The 24,896-nt window shown below is 38.8% G+C and overlaps 1 protein-coding gene across 3 annotated transcripts in view; it reads right to left on the reverse strand.

The window, feature by feature from the left end:
* LOC124614071 overlaps positions 1-19,024 on the reverse strand; it is a 228,608-nt gene extending 209,584 nt beyond the window's left edge. For 2 of the 3 annotated variants that reach the window (XM_047142907.1, XM_047142908.1), the window contains exons 1-4: positions 18,658-19,024; positions 18,251-18,547; positions 3,998-4,285; positions 2,037-2,270 (exon numbers count right to left, since the gene is read on the reverse strand). In XM_047142907.1, coding sequence (XP_046998863.1) covers positions 2,037-2,270; positions 3,998-4,285; positions 18,251-18,547; positions 18,658-18,831 — 993 coding nt within the window. In that variant the 5' untranslated portion in view covers positions 18,832-19,024. The remainder of the gene's footprint in view (positions 1-2,036; positions 2,271-3,997; positions 4,286-18,250; positions 18,548-18,657) is intronic. The other variant, XM_047142909.1, reaches the window with a different exon arrangement.
* Positions 19,025-24,896: the final 5,872 nt, after the last annotated feature.

The raw sequence follows: 24,896 nt of genomic DNA on the forward strand, positions 1-24,896 counted from the left end.
TTTAACACATTGCCCTGTAACAGGATATTGTGTGTTGCCTGTATACGCACTCTGCCTTTGCCCATTCATCCTGACTGATAACTGGGTGATAGTCATGGAGATGTAAAAGACCAAACTGTTTACTTAACAGTTGGTACAGGACGTGTGCCATTTCACTGGTGGCTCTCCCTTTGATAGTATATGTTTTGGCAGTTACAGGGCAGGAATTGGTGGTGGTAGGAGGGTGCATAGGGCAAGTCTTGCAGTGGGGGGATGGTCACAGGGGTAGAAGCCATAGGATGGGGAGATGGGTGCAGAAGGAGCATAGGGTCCGACACGGATATTGCGGAGATTGGGAGGGTGACAAAAAGCTATTCTAGGAGTGGTGAGCAAACACTCAGACAGAATGGATCTCATTTCAGTGCACGATTTTAGGAAGTCATGGCCTTGTCAAAGTAGCTGATTGATACATCTACACAGATGTAGAGGGTGGTGAGTGTAATTGTTACATGGAGACAAAAAAATTACCCACGAGTGGAAAAATGCTCCTGTCAGAGCACAAGAAAATGCTAATATGTTCTTGTTTATTTCAAAGACTCTGACTGAAAAGTGGGGTACCAGCTGCCTCATTCTGCCTTCCTCAGCATCTTTAAAAACCTTCACAAAATTTTTGGGATGCGAACATATTCACCCTTTTTTTAACATGCAAATTCAACTAAGACTCCTGCAAGCTCCTCGAACTGAAACTCACTCAAATCTAAAAGTCCACCACTGTAAGTAGCTCATATCTATCTACTCCCAGTTGCCTTTTCTCACTCATTCAATCAGCCCAACTCATTGTCATTATCTCTATGTGTCTGTCTGTCATTGTCTCCTGTGTCACAGCCACGGACCCTTTCATTCTGTCCTATTACCAGTTTCCTCTCATTGTGACTGTCTCACTCTTGCTGTCTCGTACTGTTACTATCTTTTCCTTTCCTTCCCACTGCTGCACTCTCTTCTCACTGTCACTATCTCGATCTTTCTCATTGTTATTGTCGAAGAACGTCTCTCACTATCACTGGCTCTCATGCATTTTCTCCTCCTCTTTGTTCCTTCCCCCCTTGCACTGTCTCCACTCTTTTCCTAGCTCTGTTTTGTCACTGTCAACTATGTTCCACTACCGCTGTCTCCCTTGTTTTTAATAACACAATCGCCGCCTACTATCTTCCAGTATTTATTACTTTTCCGTCTCCTTGCCATTACCAGTGTTTCCTTCTCTCTCAGCATAAAAAAGCACAAATATGTTCTCATGCCACTTGAATAAACAGGAACATATACACATTTTTTTGTGCTCCAATAGAAGCATTTTTCCGTTGTTTCCCTTCTTTTCCACGCTGCAATAAGAGGTGTAACTCATATGAAAAGAAATGTATTGTCAGTAAAATTTAGGTAGTTTATTTAGGTGAACTGAAATAACGCAGAACTGATTTTACACCTCAGACCAGATTTTATGTGCACAAAAATTTTGGATGTGCTTCAGTACACCACCACTGGGTTTCCTGATGATAATGGAGACACTTTACAGCATATTTCTCTGTGCTATGTCACTGTATGAACTATGTTTTCGCCTCATACCAGATTGTACATGCATATTTTACATGTACAAGTAGTGTAACTTTGAACCCCCCCCCCCCCCTCTCTCTCTCTCTCTCTCTCTCTCTCTCTCTCTCTCTCTCTCTCTCTCTCTTTCAGAACTGTATATACCCAAGTGCTATACAAAACTACAAAACACATGACCCTACGCTCTTATCGTCAACAGAAACTGAGGTATGATTACCGGGAAACCCTGTTTTTATGTGCAGCATTAAAGAAAATAAAGACTGAGGTCTTAATAAAATAAAGTAAATATTGGAATTATTTCTCCAATTCACAAAGAACCTTTCATATTCTTTCCATTGTGAATCCTTGTTTCAATTCTTATTCATTATCAATAACTTATGGTGTCAACTTTTAGAGGGCTGATGTAACAATAGTCACTACCTCATGTAATGGATGAAAATCTGTTTAATACGTACATCAAATGACTGTAGTGCTGCACTCTCCTCTACATCCACACGGCATTCAGGAGATGAGTAGATCACATCTCCTTTCCAAGGCCGATTCCAATGTGTCAAATTGCAAACCATATTTGTTAAGTCTTCATTTTCTGGACATGTTTTATTAAGAGGAAATGAGAGCAATTTGAGACACAGTGAAGGCGCTACCTTAAGCTGAAGATTTATCAAAGATCCCTGTGATCCAGGTGTCACCTGAAAATCAATAAGGCCAGAACCAAAATATTACACAACAAGATAAAATAATTTAGAAATTTTTCAAAAAATAATTTTATATGTACAAGGTTATTACAAATGATTGAAGCGATTTCACAGCTCTACAAGAACTTTATTATTTGAGATATTTTCACAATGCTTTGCACACACATATAAAAACTCAAAATGCTTTTTTAGGCATTCACAAATGTTCGATATGTGCCCCTTAGTGATTCGGCAGACATCAAGCCGATAATCAAGTTCCTCCCACACTCGGCGCAGCATGTCCCCATCAATGAGTTCGAACGCATCGTTGATGCGAGCTCGCAGTTTTGGCACGTTTCTTGGTAGAGGAGGTTTAAACACTGAATCTTTCACATAACCCCACAGAAAGAAATCGCATGGGGTTAAGTTGGGAGAGCGTGGAGGCCATGACATGAATTGTTGATCATGATCTCCACACGACCGATCCATCGGTTTTCCAATCTCCTGTTTAAGAAATGCTTCTGCTTTAGCCTTTTCGGTAAGATTTTCCAAACCGTCGGCTGTGGTACGTTTAGCTCCCTGCTTGCTTTATTCGTCGACTTCCGCGGCTACGCGTGAAACTTGCCCGCACGCGTTCAACCGTTTCTTCGCTCACTGCAGGCCGACCCGTTGATTTCCCCTTACAGAGGCATCCAGAAGCTTTAAACTGCGCATACCATCGCCGAATGGAGTTAGCAGTTGGTGGATCTTTGTTGAACTTCGTCCTGAAGTGTCGTTGCACTGTTATGACTGACTGATGTGAGTGCATTTCAAGCACGACATACGCTTTCTTGGCTCCTGTTGCCATTTTGTCTCACTGCGCTCTCGAGCGCTCTGGCGGCAGAAACCTAAAGTGCGGCTTCAGCCAGACAAAACTTTGAGTTTTTCTACGTATCTGTAGTGTGTCGTGACCATATGTCAATGAATGGAGCTACAGTGAATTTATGAAATCGCTTCAATCATTTGTAATAGCCCTGTATTTGTGTCACTGAACTTACAATATAAATAGAAATTATTTGAAAACTTTTGCCTTCCTTGCAAGGACATTTCTTGCAAAAGACTCTGCATCATAATACAACAGGAAATACTGATTTAATTGTAAGGAAACTAAAAATAAACAAACACTAGATATCCAGTCACTATACTTTAATTCTACTACTATGGTACACTTTGGAGGCTTAACTTCATTGTCAGGTAACACTTTTGGTTCTTAGCTCAAAAGCACTGTTCCCAGGAAAGCAACAATCTTAAAATTTCTAGAAATATGTTAAAATTCTAACTTTGACACCCCTTGTTTCATGGATGGGGAAAATGAAACACATTTAGAATTGGTTTTACATGCCTGGAGTTATGTGTATTTCCTCCCAAGGAAAATGATGCACAGCCCTACATGTGTTGACACACATTTTAATTATTATCAAATTCAATCAAAGCTATAATTTTAGCACATTTCTAGAAATTATAGCTCATTACTTTCCTTGAAGCAATGCTGCTGATGTAAAAAACACAACTCTCACCTAACTGTAGAATTAAGGTTTAGTGATTGTGAAGGTTGTGTTTGATTATTTTCAGTTTAAACATACAGTCACGGAAGCAGCTTATAAAACACGTTTGTGTGTAAACTGTGTTAATTATTTCAGTTCCCTACACACATTATTTTGCAGCTAATAAAATACGGTCAAAGCTGTGCATTTAAATAATACCATTTTCTCCGCTCTTATGATGTCGTGAAGATTGTAAGCAAACTTTGATTGAGATAGCCCATTTAAATGTAGAACAGCTTCTTGTGCAATTTTTGGCATCTCATCTTCTGAGCCAGAGTACTGAGTCTGTGTTTCAGAAAGAGGGAAGCACCTGCTGTCCCTGGCCACAGCTTCTGACTGTTGTGAGATGATGATTTCAACCTCACATACTTCAAACTGTAACGCGTCACCTTCATCTGCGTTTATAACTTTCACTGTCGCGTACACTTCTGTGGCATCATGTGTTTCCTAGAAGATTAACAAAACAATATAAAGGAAAACAAATTTAATAAATATACATTTTAATGTGAGAAGAGAGGTTTAATTTCAAATATGAATTTATTCCAAAATGAAGATACAGAAGAGGAGTTTCGCTGTATCCACTCCAAAAGTAGGAACAACTCCAGTGCAACACGCACATATTTAAATTAAATCAAACAATTGAAAATCCAGAATGGAATGTAACAATATTATGAAAAGGAAAGTTGCTATTCACCACATAGTGCAGATGCTGAGTTGCAGATAGGCACAACAAAGACTGTCACAAATGAAGCTAGATTGCTGGGGGGGGGGGGGGAAGAGAGAGATTGGTTTGGTTGTTTGGGGAAGGAGACCAGACAACGTGGTCATCGGTCTCATCAGTTTAGGGAAGGATGGGGAAGGATGTCGGCCGTGCCCTTTCAGAGGAACCATCCCGGCATTTGCCTGGAGTGATTTAGGGAAATCACGGAAAACCTAAATCAGGATGGCCGGACACTGGATTGAACCGTCGTCCTCCCGAATGCGAGTCCAGTGTCTAACCACTGCGCCACGAGAGAGAGAGAGAGAGAGAGAGAGAGAGAGAGAGAGAGAGACCCAACTGCACATAGCTGCCCTACCCTCTCTCCACCTCTGCGCACTCCCCAACAGCACTTCACTGTCCGCCACCCCTAACACCCTGCCATCCCTCCCCCTCCCCGCCTTAGCTCCTCCTTACTCCCACCCACTCGGCACTCCCATCATGCACTGGTGCTGCTGTTCGCAGTGTGGCTTCAGTTGCCTAAGACTGCAGTCAGGTGTGTGTGAGTTGCATTTGCATGACTGTATGTGTGTGTGTGTGTGTCTGTCAATTATTTTTGACGAAGGCCTTGCTGACCAAAATTTATTTGTGAAAGTCTTTTTGTTGTGCCTATCTACGAGTCAGCACCTCCACTATATGGTGAGTACCAACTTTCCTTTTCATAATATTGTTATATTTAAATTTAAAAAAATTCAATTTTAGAAACTTTTAAAACTGTCACTGAAAGGGACAAAGGACATATGAATCTGAACAGGTGTGGAGCACAGTGAAACTGCTCCCCTCAATAATTTTTTTTTTTTTAAAAGAAAAAGTTTCCTCAACAAAATGTGTCAGTCTGACAAGGAGCATGCTATAGCAACAAAATAAAATCAAGTATATGACATGAGAAGAAATGAGCTCCAATTTTTAGTGTGTATATTGTCGATTTGATCAGTTTATGTGCCCTAATAACATGCATATGGTCTAACGCTTACTCATTCCTGAATTGGCCACATGCCACAAGCACCTTCTTATAAAGCTAAGAAACTGTAAACATAGATTTTCGTGTATTGTGGTTTACACAATAACATTTAGTTTTCTCTTATCAAAACCAGATAGAAATTCACCTGGTACACAAAGGTTTTACCTTTTAACTCAATTGCTTCCAAGCTTAAGTAACTTGCTCTAAAAAAAAAAAAGTAAGTTAATGTATATGAGTAGGAAAAACAATCCCACAATGTTCAAATACATTATCAGTAGTGTGCTGCTTGACACTGTTACGCTGATTAAATATCTAGGCATAACGTTATGAAGTGATATAACATGAAACGAGCGTATAAAGACATTAGTAGGAAGGTGAATGGTCGACTTCAGTTCATTGGGCAAATATTAGAAAAGTGTGGTTCATCTGAAAGGAGACCACATACGGAACACTAGTGTAATTCATTCTTGAGCACTGCTAAAGTGCTTGGGATCCCCACCAGGTTGTATTAAAGGAAGACATTGAAGCAATTCAGAAGCACACTGCTAGATTGGTTACCAGTAGATTCGATAATCATGCGAGAGTTAGAGAGATCCTTCATGAACTCAAATGGGGACTCCCTGAGGAAAGATGACGTTCTTTTTCCAGAAAACTACTGAGAAAATTTAGTGAACTGGCATTTGAAGCTGACAGCAGAAAGATTGTACTGACATCAATGTACATTTCACCACAATGGTAAGTGAAATTAGGGCTCATATCGAGACATATAGATGGTCATCTTTCCCTTGATCTATTTGAGTGTGGAACAAGGAAGGAAATCACTAGGCCTAACATGGAAATGACTAGGCATAACATTGCAAATCAATACAAAATGGAATGAGCATGTAAGGATTGTCGCTGGGAGGGCAAATGGCTGACTTCGGTTTATTGGGAGAATTTTAGGAAAATATGGTTCATCTAAAAAGCAGACTGCATGTACAACACTAGTGCGACTCATTGCTGAGTAATGTTCAAGTGTTTGAGATCCATACCAGGTCAGATTAAAGTAAGGCATGTAAGCAATTCAGAGGCAGGCTGCTAGATTTGTTACAAGATACTAGTAGTGGTACAAAGTACCCCCCACCATGCACCATATGGTGGTTTGTGGAGTATGTATTTAGATGTAGATACTCATAACAACAACTGCTCCCATACTAGTTCACTCTTGCTTTCCTTTTTCCCTCACAAATTCAATAACAGCAGATCTTAAATCAAAAACTCGTTCCAGGCATGTACTTTGCCTTAGCCATTGTACTCTGCAGTAATATATAACATCTCCCTACTCTTCATTGAATTCCATCAAAAACTGTTGAAACTGACTATGTAACAATGTATGCTACTCCAGAAAATTTACTATTTGCACTACTTATTCAGTCACGTGTTCCCTGCCTGCATATTTAACACAAAGTGCTTCCTGATGTATAGAACAATCACTATAAATTTTAGCTCTTTCATCAAAATCTCTCTCTTCAAATTCTTTCTGCACGGTGTTTTAAAGCAAATCTGTGGTACCCCGTCAATTATGCTACTACATAGTAGATACTGACTGTTCTCATCCTGCTCCTCTGTGATTCCCATTTATATTTGAAGGACTGCGAAGACAGATTGCTCGATTGCCTCTTTTCATGCAAACAGCCACTGGACCTGGGGACTTCCTTTACACCACAAAGAAATACTGAAGGACAAATGGTCTTTACACCACAATTCTGCTGAACTGAAGAAAGTTGTGCCCACCAAAATAAGCTGCGCCAAATGCCGGAAGAAAGTATTGCAACACACTGCCAAATGAAATGTTGTGCTATAGGCAGAAAAACCAAGCAAAGCTAAGATGTACTAAGTAATGCCGAGACGAGCAGAATGTCTATCTCGGTAAATCTCAACTAACTGTTACTTCCAATTTCTTTCCTGCAAGTTGTACCTCTTTGTGTTGCAATTGTACTTTTACCCTTTTGTTCACAATTGTTCCCTTTGTCCTTTTGGCTGTGAACAGAAAATCCACAACTGCAGGAAAAAAAAAAATTGTGGATTGTGTGAGAAATATTTCAAACCACCATAATCCAAACTATATAAAATAGTAGTATTTTTCAAACTAACCATGAATTACACTTACCAGACACTATGCTCAGACAGGTGTCACTTAGTTTTAGATTTTTCTCTCAAACCTTTCAAGATCAGAGTAGCTCCCTACCTGCCTATACCCTCCTTATGAGAAGCCAAGTCGGAGCAAACCTAAACGGGTGGTGCATACCTTTACCTATCATGAGAGTATCACATGCAAGGCTTATACAACATTAAACTATGCAGAAGATAGTGGAAATCAAGTTACAAGATCACAGTATGAGAAATTTAGTCAATTGTTAAACTGTGCTATTAGGAACACCAACAAGTTACATAAATAGGTAAGTTAAATTTTTTAGTAAGTGAAATAAACTGCACATAAAAATTGAACTGGCAGAGAGAATTGATTTGTTTATGGACGTGACAGCAAAGAACAATTCAAAAGGGCATCAATGAAATTCATTGGTTTACTCTCCAAAGATGAAAAAAGGCCTCAGAAAACACCCATGTAATAGAGAAACGACACACACACACACACACACACACACACACACACACACACACGAATGTGACACCAGCACAGACAGGGGAAGGTCACGCGTGGATAACAGCGTGGAGGAGAATGTTGGGTGAGGGTGGAATGGGGGACTGAAGGAACATAGGAAGAGGGAGACTGTGTAGAGAACAGTGTGAGTATACAATGATGGGGTTAAGTGGGTGGCAGAAGGAAAGGGATGGAAGTTGGTGTGAGTCGGGGACTAGCCGAGATCGAGGGTAGGTGGATTGCAAGATTGAAGGACGTGTTGCACGAACAGCTCCCCTCAACACAGGTCGTGAAACAGCCACTGAAGGTGAGAATGCTGCACTTGGTGGCATGTTTTGCCACTGGATGGTAAACTGTGTTCCCACCCACATTTTGGTGGTGGCCATACATGTGTGTGGACAGCTGATTATTGATCACATCACAAAAAAGGTTGTGCAAAAGTTACGGCAGAGCAGGTTTATGACATGGATGCTGTCACAGTTGGCCATATCTCTAATTGGTAGGATACACCTATGATGGGAAAATTATCAAAGTGCTAGATGACTGCATACCACAGGTTATTATCTGGGTCTTACCCACAGGGATATGTCCCATGTGCCTAGGAATTGGGAGATGTGGCTGGGGTTTGGGAGTAGATGCAAAGTAAGGATGAATCAGGAAATTTCATAGACTGGAAAAGGGGGGGGGGGGGGGTTAGATGGAATAATATCACTTTGGGAGGGTTGGGAAGGAGTTCTCTCAGCCACCCAAATGACATGAAGACATTGATTCAGACGGGGTCCTGAGCAAATTGTCAGATAAAGCACACTAAATCCATTGTTTGGTTTCCAAACTTCACCATACAAAGAAAACATTATTTTGTTGCACTACTAAAATTCTGTGCACAAGTATCTGATGGAAGTGATGTTACATGTTGAGAAAGCTGTTGGCCATGATACATCACTGGAAAAACTACCAAGAATAAGACATCTGAGATACCACTCTACAACAGGAATATTTCAGAGCTCCAAGGAAGCAGAAAGCCAGGTTAACACACATTGAACACTAGATTAGGAATGAGAAAACATACTGATCTGCCGCTAAACATGAAAGATGAGACAAAAATTGTTTTTTAAGCTGGTCAGTCAGTGAAGTCTACCATTTTATATTCTCAGGACACACTGGGTAGAGTTCTTTCTTGGAAGTTTCACATTCAAGATCTTGTGCAGAAACTGAATGCTAATATCTTCACTGTAAGAATGATCTCCACTGTCTACAAGATTTGTTTACTTGCTTACCTTCAATCTAATACCTCGTATGGTGTTATATTTTCAGACAACACTGTGCAATCAGCAAAAACAAATCTAGCTCAGGAAAGAGTGATAAGGCTGATCTGCAGTGCAATTTGCCAACTTTGTGTTGGCCATTGTTCTGTTGGCTCTGAAGTCTAACTCTGCCATTCCTCTACACATATGCCATCATGGGGCTTGTTACTCACAATATTGAGTCATTCAGAAGAAACTGAAACATTCACTGTCAACACTTGATGAATAAAGGGTATGCGCTTGGCTAACACTTCTTTAAGCACTGTACAGAAAAGCGTGGACTAGTTAGTAGGTTTCATTTTCAATAGGTTTCCAGCAAAACAGGAAAAATTGAGTGATAAACCAGGCATTCAAATCCAAATTGAAAGGTTTCCTTGTGGTGCACGTTGTCTATTCTGTATGGGAATTTCTCGCAGTAGCTGAAAACTTCCCTCTGGAATGTGTTATTTATTTGTATAATCTCTTACAATTTTTTTTTTGTCTTCCATTAATTCTTTTGGTTAAAAATTTTCTAAATTCTGTACATTATGTACCGATTCATTCCAGTATCATGTAGCTATGGCTTGATTGGTACCACAGAACCTGACGTATAAATAAAATAATGTTTAGTGTCCTTGAGGGTTCAGTCCACACTTACACCAGCATCCCACAAGCCACTATGTTGTATGTAGCAGGAGGTGCATAGTGTACCGGTCTCATTTTCCCTTTCTCATTCCATTCAGGGATGGTATGTAGGAAGAAAGACTGTTGGTACCCCTGTGTATGAGCCTGAATTTCTCTAATTTTAGCACCATGCTGATTATAGCTGGTACTGGGTTGTTATAATTAAAGTGCAGCTATTAACAGTGGTCCAGTGTGGGTTATAATTATTGTATGGCAGCAAAACTTGGTAGATATCCTAATGCACTGATGTGGAACTGATTTACGATGGAAAAAAATTAGTTCTAATTTTGGCCACCAGGTGCAAATATGGTGCTATACAGCATCTTGTTGTCATCTCCAGAGATCATATTGAACTATTTGTGTAAGGTGTAGTCTATAATAAGATCAACATTGTATCTTTCTCACTTGTTTGACCTGTTTTGCCCACATCCTGTTCCTAATCCATTACATATGGAAACATTTCTATAGGTCTTTCTTGTATTCACAGCACCAGATTTGCTTCTGGTCAAAACTGAACTAATTTTTCCCAGTGTAAATCGGTCTCACATTAATGCATCAGAACATCTACAAAGTTTTGCTGCCATATGATAATTAGAGCACATACTGGACCTCTGCGAGTAGCTGCACTTTAATTATAACCACCCAGTATATGTTGGAGGAAGTAATAAGCATCTTAAATCATTTTGGCATCAATGTAGGAAAATATAGATTGCTACTTACCATAAAGATCACATGCTAAGTGCAGACAGACACTGTTTAATTGTGCCTATCTGCAACTTTAGCATGTCATCTTTACGGTAAGTAGCAACCTCCCTTCTACATTGTTGATATTCCTATCTGGAGCTTCCATTGCTTAGATCATTTTGGAACATCAGCACTCGGAACATTGTCAATAACACTCTCTGTATTTGAATCTTTTTTTATTTCTTCTGTTAATTGAACAAAGCGAGGATTGTAGTCTGGCAAACAATTTTCAAGGACTGATAGAAGAAGGATTTCATAAGTGACATCCTTCGTGCATGAATTACACTTTCTTTGGAGTCTTCAAATAGCCAGAAAGATACAAACAGTAGTGATGCTACATTGTGTTGTATTTAACATAAAAAAGTCAGTTAAATTTATTTGGTCATCATCATCATCATCATCATCATCATCAACAACAACCATTTATCACTCACTGCTATATATAGCCTCTTCCAGACTTCTTCGCTCATCACACTTTTCAGCTTTTTGGAGCCAAGTTTGTCCCACTTGTATCTTAAAGTTGTTCAGCAATTTTCCATTAAATCATCCTCATGTCTTTTCTTATTACAAGGATCCAAAACAGAATTCCCTTAGCTCATCCCCCATCATTTCATCTCACTAAATGTCTGTTCATTTACATTTAACAGTCACTAACACCACCTCAATTCCTTTCTTTTGTCTTATCCTCTCTCCATCTGAGATTATTTTTTATCGAAGTCCATCCACATGTTGTGTGATCTGAGGTTTCCCTGGCGAACAGAAATCTTGAAAATTTCTCAGGTATTCAGACGGGTAGCGTTGTCCAAAAGGCACGATATTTTGGCAAGCCAACTTCTTGCCATCTTCAGGCGTTCTTGGTGTTTGATTGATCTCTGATGGATGCCAACTTTGTATAGTCTCCACCCCTCTCCCGCAGCCTCTGTCTGGGCACAAGCGGTCCGCAGCCAGTGGTGGGGGAAGCGCGGTGCCCCAAGACAGGCCATGGGCCACAGTCCTTCCGCGGCTACGGCCACTTGCGGAACTCTGCCGTCGTGGTGACAATGCTTCTTCTTCTTCTTCTTCTTCTTCTTCTTCTTCAGGTGTCCTGACAGGAGTGGATTTCCATATAGACTGTCGTTGTGTTTTAATCGTACTTAAAGCTGGATCCCAGGCTTTGTTTAACTGGAAACCACTGTCTTTATTTATTAGTTTGTCATGCAGCCGGATCTCCACTGCCTCTTTGAGGAGACAATCCCAGAAGGTGTTCGATTGCTGTAACACCTTCTGGGATTGTCTCCTCAAAGAGGCAGTGGAGATCTGGCTGCATGACGAATTAATAAATAAAGACAGTGGTTTCCAGTTAAGCAAAGCCTAGGATCCAGCTCTGAGTATGATTAAAACACAACAGTCTACATGGCAATCCGCTCCTGTCAGGACACCTGAAGAAGAAGAAGAAGAAGAAGCATTGTCACCACAACAGCAGAGTTCCACAAGCGGCCGTAGCCACGGAAGGACTGTGGCCCATGGTCTGTTGCGGGACGCCGCACTTCCCCCAACATCCGTTGCCGCCCTTCCCCCACCACTGGCCACGGACCGCTCGGAAGTGCCCGACGGAGGCTGCGGGAGAGGGGGTAGAGATTATATAAAGTCGGCATCCATCAGACACCAAGAATGCCTGAAGATGGCAAGAAGTCGGCTTGCTGAAATATCGCGCCTTTTGGACGACGCTACTCGGTTGAATACCCGAGAAATTTTCAAGACATCCACGTGTTAATTTCAGTTGTCCTAAGTATGCATATTCATTTGTTCCTATTACTTATTCATTTACCTCTACTATTCCACTATTTTCATACTAATTCTTTATTATTTAGACCTTACTATAATTAAACATTAGACCTAATGGCATACTTTCAGTGTTCAGTTACACCATCCTGGTCCAAAGCAGACAAAACAATACCATCTGCAAATCTAAGGTGGGTCAAAGAGTGTTGTTTATGTGTAATCCATCTTCATCCCAGTTAGCGATTTTAAAGCCACTTTCAAGGCTGTAGAAAATAGTTTTGTTGAAACAGAGTTACTTTGCTCAACTTCTTTCTCAATTCAGAACTTTTTGTTCTCTTGATGTAACTGAATGGAAACTATACCCTTGTTTTGGACATTCTTCAACAAACTGAAGAACACACATTCTATTCTCTGGTTCTAAGTGATGCCACCATAGATTTTATTGTCATGGAATCAAATGCTTCCTCTCTATGCCGCACAAGGTGGTAACTGACACTCGTTTCTTTTTATAACTTTCACTGATCACCGATAGATGATCATGATCAGTTGTGTTACAACAACTTTTAACACCAGCCTGTTCTTTCTGTGGTAAAAGGATAAAGTTTCTTTTTAATAAAAATAAAATAAAATAACAGGTAAGGATTGAATGTATTTCAAATCCGGCTTTTCAACTACAAAAAATGGGAGTTTTTGTCACCACTTGTATTTCGTTTTATTGATATAAAATGTCGCCAGTGTTCTGTAATGACAGATATTTAAAATCTGAATTGTTTTCTAGATTGAAAAACAGTTTGGTACAAAGACATTTATTTTACTTCCATTATTTTATGCCTCATTTTCACTCAAAGCTGGAAATGCTATCTGCTTGCGAGTTTCTAAGGTAGTCTTTTATTTGGTACTCTTGATTGCAGCTAGTCCCACATTACTTTGAGGAACTATGCATTTCAAGCATCACTACTGCTTGTACCTTTCTGGCTAAGTATGTCTCATTTGTTTTGTGTAGTATTATCAACTTTAATGACAGTTTTTCTTTTGCTCTTAAATGTTCACTTCCTCTTTGATTCATTATATGTGTGTTAAGTCATTTAATCATGTTATTATGTATTTCTTTAATGTGTAAGAGAAATGGAGAAGCAAGGATCGAGATGAAGGTCTAATTGGTGAGTAGGTGGAATGGGGAGGGCATGAGCGGAGAACAGACACCGCACATATAATAATATGTATGTACCTGATGCCGAATAATGAATCTTCAGTGCAGATGCAAACTATGTCTGAACGCTTGCAGGAATTAGGTGAAGATGTGAAGAATGAGGATAATGGGCAGTAAATGCTACATGTGGCATGTGCAACAACGTTTGAAAATTTGGGTTGGACGGAAAGCATGCTCGGATAGCTGAAGCAGTGAAGGTGACAGCTTGAGTAATGCAGGAAATCTGCATTTGTGTCATGGTCCTGCAGAAATTTTCACTTGTCCCCATTTGATTTATTTCAATGCCTGATTGCAACTGTGATCCGACTTTCTTTTACGTCATGTACGTATATGGGCGTTGAATCAAAAAACGGTGTCTGTTCTTTCAGAATGGCCGAAAGAACAGGCATCAAACATATAATAATATCGTTCATACTGCCCCCCCCTGTTTTAAGAATGGTCAGTGTGCTGAACCATTCTTCTGGAGAAACTTAGTCAGCTGGTGTACTAGTGGAAGTCAGCCATGTTTAAAAGCAGAAAAAAAAACTAGATTCCTAAAATATTAGTTCCTTTTTCACAAAGGAAAGAGGGACAGATTGAAGAAGGTCAGAATGGAGGAGGGGGGAGGACAGGGGGGAAGGGGAAAAGAAGGAAGCGGGAGGGTACGAGAGGGAAAGGGGAACAGGACATGGGGGATATAGGTAACTGTCACTTGAGGATGAGAGGATGAGGGAAGACAAAAAAGAAGAGGAATGCATCAGAGAGAGTTAACAGTTAAAGATAGTAACCTGATATGCACTGTATCAGTTTCAGTCCAAAGATAATTGAAGGACTGTTTTTACTTTGTATCTTCACCTCCATCAGCATCCTCTCTCTTTTCTGTTTTTCCATCTCTTCTTTACCACTTTTCCCTAGTTCTTAACTGCACTTGTCATCCCACTTTTCAATTTTCTTCCTCTTTAATTGATCATTGCACTTGCTCTCAGCTTCTGTCATCTCTGGAGTTGAAATGATATAGTTCTTATCTCTAATATATATCCTTTCATCTTTGTTACATCATGTTTTCTCAACAATTGAGTCATCCTAAATGCGCAGTCCAAGTAACCTGTCCCTTCTTCCCTAAGAGCAAGACATTATGGTAATTATCTTCGGCTACAAACTTTCTGACTGTCCCTCGTATCAGGATCTCTGAGGGCATACCAGTAAGTAGTTTACCCCAAGGTTGACACTGAAATATAGGGAACACATTGTTATGCCATAGTGAGATTTGTCAAGCATGTGATCCAGCAAGTGAATGACTAATGTGTCAAATAATACTATCCGAGACTGCAAACTAAAACAGAGGAATCACTGTACAGACTAATTAGGCTGCAAGATACTTCTCACAGAATGCAGAAGGTACTGATTACTGGCTCACTTCGGCACAATAACATTAAAATGGAAACCATACCAAGCTGATGCAAATCGGGATGGAGAAATCTCTGCATGATCAGTACCTAATCCACATGGAGAATTTAAATATTGACAGATCAGATGCACCATTGGCTTAAAAGAGGAAGAATAAGAACTGTATCAGCTACAACAGTTACTGTGCAAGATCAGGGATGGAGGACAAAGAACTATGAAAAAGTTACAATAAAAATCATCACTCCAGGTGATTGATGTCAACTTTGTGTGGTACTCTCTGAGACCATTGATCACATAATATTAGGGTGTTCTATAAGTTGACAAAGAATGAATACCTCAAGAAGCACAATAAGGTGTTCATACCTTCATTCGCAAATATGCAGAGTTCTAAAAGTACCAGATCCCCACAACAAATGGTGCAACCACACAACTAATGCAGTCATGGCTGGATGTAATACTAGCCTGTATCACCAACAAACTGAAGCTAACAAGACTGACAAGAATATACATCAGTGAACATATACGCCTTAACAGATGCAAGTACCAGTCACAGACAAATTTTAGTTAATGGTATCAGAGACAACAGCCTAAAACTCTTACAATCATATCCAGACAACTCCAAGCAACGGTATAAGAAAAAAATAGATTGCTACTTCCTGTAAAAATGGCACAATGTGTTGCTGACAAGCAAAAGCAAAAAGCTTACACACTAGCTTTTGGCCAAAGCCTTTGCCAGAAAAGAAAAACACACACACACACACACACACACACACACACACACACACAGAGAGAGAGAGAGAGAGAGAGAGAGAGAGAGAGAAGCAAGCACGCCTCATGCACACTTTCATTCTGGCCCAGGCTGCTGGAGATGGTGGTCATGCATGCAAGAGGTGCAATTGCTTGTGTGAATGAAAATGTATGTGTTTCCCTTTCAGATGAAGGCTTTGGCTGAAAGCTAATGTGTAAGTGTCTTTTCATTGCACCTGTCTATAACTCAACGTGTCTTCTTTAGGGTGAGGAGCAATCTATTTTTTCCTTATCTTTTCGATTTTTTCAACAAGCCATTTCCGCTGTTTGATTCAAGCCTAAGCAACTTGTGTGTGTAGGCAAAGGAAGAACTAGCGTAGAAAAAAATCAATGTCACTTCATTGGTACAGTATGGCACTGGGAAAATGCAATCAGTCAACAAAGAGGATTGCTTACAAAACACTTGTGGAACCCATCCTAGACTATTGTTCAAGTGTTTAATATCCGTACAAAATGGGTTTAATGGGGAATACAAAGAAGAAGGCACCATAAATCGCCACAAGAACTGTGTCATGAAAATGCTGAAAGCCTGAAATGGCAGACATTTTAAGATAAAGACCATTAATTTTGCAAAATCCAACTTAGAAAGTTTCAGAGCCAGTATTAAGAGATAAATCTAGGAATATACTACAGCCTTCCATGTTTTACTTTTGTAAAGGCTGAGAAGAGAAGAGTATACAAATTATTGCGAGCACAAATGTATTTCAGCAGTCAGTCTTCCTGTGGAGAAATGCTGATATGTACAAGGGGATTTAAAAAGGAAGTTACATATTATTATGGCAGAACAAGTAACTTTTATTGAATGTTGCACTACACTTCAAAGTGACACAGATACAAACACTATTTTTCAACATAGTCATCAAGTCTCTATAAACAACAATTTGAAAGTTCTACCAGTAATTCAGTTCCTAGATGATACATATCAACTCCATGAGCACAGAGACATTCGAGAACCACCATGTGAATGTCCTGATCTTTGAAAAACCTGAAATTGCTCCCAATCATTTTCTTAACTGTCTGGACAGTGTTGTCTGTGGTCAATATCAATTATCTTCCTTCCCAATTGGCATCATGAACATCTGTGCAGCCAACATTCACTACAACTGGGCACAACATTGCGCTTGGTCCATATACTGTCAGAATTTCATAGTGAATCTGTTTATAATTGAAACATTTTACCCACAAGAATTGTACTGTCACATATACTTCAACTTAGGAGCACGTTTCCAGTTTCTGCGCCATTTCATTTGCACACTGTGATGCACCTGTCAACCATACTGCAATAAAATGTGTCTGCAGGGAGCCCAAAACATGTACTGTCTTCTGATAATGAAGCACTTGTTGTGCAATGGTCTTGATGGAGAATTACATATGTAACTTACATTTTAACGTCCCCTTGTAGTACAATGGGAAGTATCATCTGTCATCATGCACTTCACTGTGATTTATAGAGTATGGATGTAAGATCAATGTAGGTATCCCACAGAGTTGTGTGTTGGGCCAATGGAGACCCTATAAATATTGAGTGATCTGTCCTTTAACTACACATTAAGCTACATGTCTTGGCACTTGTCTGCCTTGATGTGTCCTTTCCTCTCCAAACTAGATTATTATTATGTAAAATAGCATTCCTTTTTCTTATGTGGACTGTTAATGATAGTTTGCATTACATGGTCCTACCTAAACTTCACTGTACACCATTTCACCAATATATGTAGCAACAGAATAACAAAATTACCAGAGATTTCAGATCTTATTCCCTCACTGAGAGCATTAATGAGGGCAAGCAGGGGGGAGAAAGGGATGGAGAGCTAAACAAAAATCTGGATGTTACAAATTATCAACTTGGTCACTAATATCAAAAATGAAGTTAACATACAATAACACAAGTTATTGCAACAAATACTTATTAATAATCACTACAACTGATTGATGTAGTACAAGATGTACCATGATGGTGTACAGGAAAAAGATGTGACTATTAGTTCTTCTTCGTCCACTATCATGTGGCATTCAAACAGCTGTTCTGAGAAACTCATTGTGTGTTTCTGGATTAGGACTTCAATCCGATTTCTGGGTATGAAGCGAGTTAATTTATTTAAAATTGGTCTGGCAGTTAACTGTATAGCACCTTCGAATAGTTTATTATGTTGCAGATCAGAATATTTAGTAACTCACCTGTGTTTTCACTGAGATGATGTCGACAATACTTTTCTTAGAAATATTGTTTATAGATCTTTCGAAGACAGATCTTACAGTCGTTTCCAGATCAGCTGCAGTTTCTTCTTTGTAGCCCAAGTCATTTATAATGTGGTGGTGTTTCTCCTTTGGAGCGCAGGATATCACTTCTGAAATATTGCCTTTGTTAACAACAGCACATACTACATGTCTTTCGGAGCAACGGAAAAATTCTTCCTTTTTGCATTCTTTAACATGCAACTCAAGATGCTCGACGGAAAAATTTGCAGTATCGTTCTGAAATTTACAAAACAATGCAGGATTCACAAATCTGATCACCAACAGTACGACAAAGAATTGAGTCTAATACAAAAATTAGGAATTTATAGTCAGTGAAAGTTACTTACCTGAAAAGAAATATAAACATTCGTAACTATAGGCATACTGTACATCCATTGCGATTCGTTGTTATTATTTAAGACATTTTCTATATTTTGCAAAGTAGATTCTGCAACTGCCAAATCTTGTGAAGACAAAGAGAAGTAATGCAGTATTATTAACAGGCTAAAAATCAGGGCCATTTCTTGTTTCCCACATTAGTGTTCACAAATCACGATCAAACTGCGCAGAAACCGCAATACACACTAGCTATTAATAACCAGTGAGTTCAGGGAAGACTGACTTATTAGTAACAAGAGAGAGTTTAAAGTCTGTGTGACACTGTATTCAAAAACAGCTGTCTGCTGCGCTCAAGGCAGTGCTGCACTATTGGTGTTTTACATATATGTTTATTTGGTGCCGAGTGACGTCATATCACGTGTGACGCACTGCAACTTGTAAGCAGTGGGTGTTATGCTGTGGATGACACTCGTGACAGCAATGTTGAGAATCGTGGGTCGCGGCTGCTCGACTGATTGTTTTTAAGAAGTAGGTAACGCTTTTGTTCAGTACAGTACATTTCCTTCAGATGGCTGTGTATAACGAAATAATTGGGAATTGCGAAGAAAATGCAAAAATTGCAATGTAAAAAAAATCATAATCGCCGATCGCCGAAGGGAAAATTATCAGTAGAAAGACAGCACTTTGTTAATTTTGACCACCATAGCGACCATAAAATTCGTGAACCATGAATTTTTGGTTTCTTTAAATGACATCTCATATTTAAAGTAACTTTTGTTGAGCAACTGACATTATTTTTTTATAGTAACCTCATAATCTGGAATGCATTCTGAAATCGGAAACGTTATCATTCACTGAGTCATCAGCACCGGTAACAAGTTTATCTAGCCTAAACGTTATCTGAAGAGAGAATTTCGAGGAGCATCAGGGTGTGGAAACGACTCGAACACTCCTTATTTTTTTATGGTCGCTATGGTGGTCAAAATTAACAAAGTGCTGTCTTTCTACTGATAATTTTCCCTTCGGCGATCGGCGATTATGATTTTTTTTACATTGCAATTTTTGCATTTTCTTCGCAATTCCCAATTATTTCGTTATACACAGCCATCTGAAGGAAATGTACTGTACTGAACAAAAGCGTTACCTACTTCTTAAAAACAATCAGTCGAGCAGCCGCGACCCACGATTCTCAACATTGCTGTCACGAGTGTCATCCACAGCATAACACCCACTGCTTACAAGTTGCAGTGCGTCACACGTGATATGACGTCACTCGGCACCAAATAAACATATATGTAAAACACCAATAGTGCAGCACTGCCTTGAGCGCAGCAGACAGCTGTTTTTGAATACAGTGTCACACAGACTTTAAACTCTCTCTTGTTACTAATAAGTCTACAGGCGTCTAAAGCTAGCGAAATGAGGGATGCTCAACTACCGGACCTACCGATAGATGGCTCTACCAGCTGATTACTGTCGTCTGTATTGCCCGCCATATTCGAATTTGGCAAGGAGTTTCTCTCGGTCTGTACGGTGTATAAGGAATTACGGATTATCGAAATGGTGATTTCTTGTTCCGCTTTCAATTGTACGAAGCGATGGAGTAAGGAGAGTGACTTACCATTTCACAGGTAATACGACTACCGATACAATACGATAAAAATACAGACTTAGTGCGTTTGCTAATTCGATATTTTTGAATAGGGTTCCTCTAAAGCACTCGGAGCTACTAAAGACGTGGATTACTTCCGTGAAGCGGAAAGATTTTAATCCTACGTCTTGCAGTTTTCTTTGCGGAAACCGTTTCCGACAAGATGATTACGTAGTGAGCCCTGGAACGTGGAAGAAACGTTTCAAACCCGAAGCAGTGCCATGTTGTTAGGATTTTGAGTGACAACGATGATTCTACATTTGAGGTAGCTAATTACTTTCCTTGCTGTGTGTGCGCATTTTACTTTTGTGAATTTATTTCGTACGCTACATAGGTCTAAGCAATGTTGTAATACAGGTCCATATTTTTGTTTTTAGCGTTCTGTCATGGAATCCGTGCTCGATTTGCCGATTGCAGACGCTACTGATTGCGTGGAGAATGTTATCAATGAGAATTCTTCCGTGGAAAGCATGTCCCACTTATCCAATGCAGAAGCTGCGAATTGTGTCGAAAACGTTAGTATAAGGATGTTTTCACTCCCCCAACGTTTTCTTATAATATTTTTTCATCAAGCCTTGAGTTATTTCAATCGTATATAACGAAATTATTTCCTTATTTAGAGTGCAGTTGGTTCTTCAGTAATTGATTGTGGTATCACTCGAAAGTAGAAATGGAAGACAAGGCGACCGAAACTTGCATTTTTTTTTTCTCAGACATTGTGCACGAAATAAAACGTAAACTGAAGTGTGTCCGTGAAAAATTTCGAAGAAGAAAGTGTTTTCCATGGATGACATCATAAGTTCATTGAAGGAGAAGGGGCATCTTCCTGAGAAGTTACATAACTTCCTCAATCATCAGAAAGGAACACAAGTGGAATTAGTGTGCAATTTAGTGAACAACTCTGTCTCATCAAAGGGTAATAGATACACAACAAATGTGGAAATATTTGCGATGACTGTGTACTTTTATTCACCAGCAGCATATGAATACCTGAAAAAATTAATGCCTCTGCCCCATACATCATTGATTTCAAAATGGGTGGCAAGTGTAGTCTGTGAACCTGGCTTCTTAAAAGATGTTTTCAAGTACATTGTAAGGGACCAGTTCAGCGATTCATGTCTAATTGTAGACAGTATGGCAATTAGGAAGCAAGTAGTTTGGTACCAAGGAACTAAGCAGTACACAGGTTTTTTAGACTTTGGTGGGGAAGTGCCTCAGTAAAAGAAGTAATAGAGCCATCTGAGGTTCTGGTTTTCATGCTTGTCTCTATTAAAGGCAAATTTAAATGCCTGATTGCATATTTCTTTATCAACGGTGCCCAGGCAAATAATCAGGCCACACTGATAAAATCTGTTTTAGAGAGGCTGCATAGTTCTGGCATTAGGGTTTGATGTGTTACATGTGATGGCTGTAAGGAAAATATAAGCACTTTACGTTCACTTGACTGTACTTTAAATTTTTCCAAGGGTGATTTTAAAAGCTACTTTCCTCATCCTGTGGAAAAATACGATGTTTAGTGTATCTTGGACATGTGTCATATGATTAAGTTTGCCAGAAATGCTCTAGCAGAAGTATCTGCTATTGAGTCTCCAACTGGCATTATTAGATGGCATTTCATTGAGCAATTGAACAAGGTACAACAAGAAGAAGGTATGACATTTGCCAACAAACTCTCAGGACAACATATAAGTAGTGTAAATAGGAAAATGAATGTTTCATTAGCTGCACGGACTTTTGAGTTCTAGCGTGGCAGATAGTATAGAGTTTTTGAGGAGGGTTGGTGATCTGAATTTTAAAGGAAGTGAAGCAACAGTAGAATTTTTGTATTATATTGATAGGATTTTTGATATTCTGAACTCCAGAAATCCATTAGGTAAAGGGTATAAGAGCCCCCTGAGACTTGACAACAAATCTTATTGGCTTGGTATTTTCAGACACTGAAAATTATATCAACAGCTTAAAAATCATTGGTGTTCCATTGATGCTCCATGCAAGAAATGTTAAGTCTGCATTGGAATGTATTTATCTCTATGCTTTTCCCAATATGGCCAATAAAAATGCATTTGTAAATTTTGCTAACTGGGGAAAACTGTTTAAAACAAGTGACTGCGTGTACTCTGTTGTAGAATACTCAGAAACTGTTTCAGATGTTTGTGATTGCTGGGGATATGTGTCAGAAATATATACAAGCCAAGATTTTGCATTGTGTTAAAATTAAATTTGTAGATTACCCATTTCCTGCTCCTGCTCATGATTACCGTTATGAAATTGGGATTGAGGATTTACATCAGACTCAACTTGTTTGTAAGATTGCATCCCTATACTCCTTCACATGCTTAAAAATATATGGGAAAAAATGCCCACTGAGAAAATTTTAAACAACAAATCAAGTATAAGGCAGAAGTTAAATAAACTCATATTGTTTAACCATGTATAGTGCTCAAATTGGAGAAGATTATGTATTGGGACATTTCATGCAGATGGGTGTGACATTTTGACAGATTTTTTAAAACTATTTTGTCCATAGATTTGTTGTTGTATAATGATGAACTTCAAACGATGAATCACATTGAAGTAAAATTAACTCTTTACATCCTGTGTAGATATTGTAACAAAATTATAATTATTTATTATATAAGCTTATTTTAAGATGTTAGGTGTTACAAAATATGCACTTGCACTAAAAACAGGTGATTTGTGTGAAATTAATGAAAAAAAGTTCTGAGACTTATTTGACAGATAGCTTTCAGTGTGAGAAAATATTTCCCTCAATAACTATGTTAACTTGAATTTTTCACTTTAAGAAAACAGTTTAATCACAGAATGGGTGTGATCTAATGGAGTATGCAGTGGCCCTATGTTTCAAACAGTAATGTTTGTGGATACTCTGAAACATAAGAGCAATAAAATTGTTACTCTCTTATTTCTTGTTTTAATACTTTTTAGAATGAACACAATGTTCCAATTGATCATAAGCATTCTTATTACTTTAGAACAATTCTAGAATAACGGGGCCTGATTCAGGCAAAACCTAATTTTCTTAATTTTGTCTTTATTTTGCTAGGAAGTCTTTCTATTATATTTTCCTGTGTTGAGGGAGGGGGGAGGGTAAGAGAATGCAAATAGTCATATAGAATTATCTTTCTAGCACTACAAAGTACTGAATACAGTGATTACAGTTACACTTGGAAATCTAGGAAGTTTAAAAAAATGGTTCAAATGGCTCTGAGCACTATGGGACTTAACATCTATGGTCATTAGTCCCCTAGAACTTACAACTACTTAAGCCTAACTAACCTAAGGACATCACACAACACCCAGTCATCACGATGGAGAGAAAATCCCTGACCCCGCTGGGAACCGAACCCGGGCGCGGGAAGCGAGAACGCTACCACACGACCACAAGATGTGGATTAGGAAATTTCAGTATTCATGTTACATGCCTAATTTTCATCAACATTTACCTTAATTATACAGTTACACTTTTTGCTGATTTGAACTGTGTGCTACATGTTAAAAAAATTTTGTTTGGCCATAGTAATAAAAGCATTTCCTTTTTTTTTTTTTTTTCTTTTTTTGGTCATGTCCCATATGGAACTGAAATTATCAAGTTACAATGACAAAGGAAGGATTTAACATTAACGAATCTTACTTCACAGAAATTATGTAACAATGGTTACACTTTTTGCAAGTTAACTTTAACATAAACCATTCAGTTTTCCATTAAGAGCGAAAGCAGTTGCATGAGTCACGTAAAGAACAAAGTTTCCCATAGGGAACTAAAGAATTTTACATTTGAGTTATTGCAGACCCAAAGTATTGTGATCTTCATACTTCTATTTAAAAAAGTTTGTAACTCAAATTCACAGACATTTTGGAATCTGTACATACATGTGTGTAACAACGTACTTTTCATGTGTCATGTGGAACCTTTAATTTTCTGGTTTAAATATAATTTATTTCATGAATTACCTTTAATACCGACAATGTCTGAATGCAATGTTTGCCATTTAGAAGAAGAAATATTAGTGTACAGAATAACAAACCTCATGAAAAATGCGAGAGATTGTAATGTACCGAACTTGGAATGGCTCTTTATCAATAGCAGGTAAAAAGAAGGCTTCTATTAAATGTTCAACGAAACCAGTCAGTACCTCTTAATTCACCATAGAGGTGATACAGTAATAAAAGAATTTACTTTTTTCAGAATTTCTGCTAAGTATTAAAAGTGTGAAGACCTATTCAATAAGTATTTGCTTTACCAATAACCTGTAGTACAAGCACATGTATAAGCAGGTAATTAAAGGAGTCAAGACTTATGTTAAAATTAAAGATACTGACTGGCATTACTTGCTCACAAAACACTGCAGTTGCTGTACAGTTTATGCTGTAAGTGGTGTACCCAATGTGATTCCTGGAGGACATAATATTCTGTTATCCTATGGGAATGCACTGCTACCACACCTGTTGAAAGTAAGTTTTGCTGTGGAATAGTTGTATCAGACGTCTGTACCAGAAAACAAATCTCCATTGTGACACCCTCATGTTCTTGGTATGCTATTAGCTATTATTACAGGAATACTCTTCACATGGAGG

This window comes from Schistocerca americana, chromosome 4 (assembly GCF_021461395.2).
Source record: "Schistocerca americana isolate TAMUIC-IGC-003095 chromosome 4, iqSchAmer2.1, whole genome shotgun sequence".
Taxonomy (NCBI): domain Eukaryota; kingdom Metazoa; phylum Arthropoda; class Insecta; order Orthoptera; family Acrididae; genus Schistocerca; species Schistocerca americana.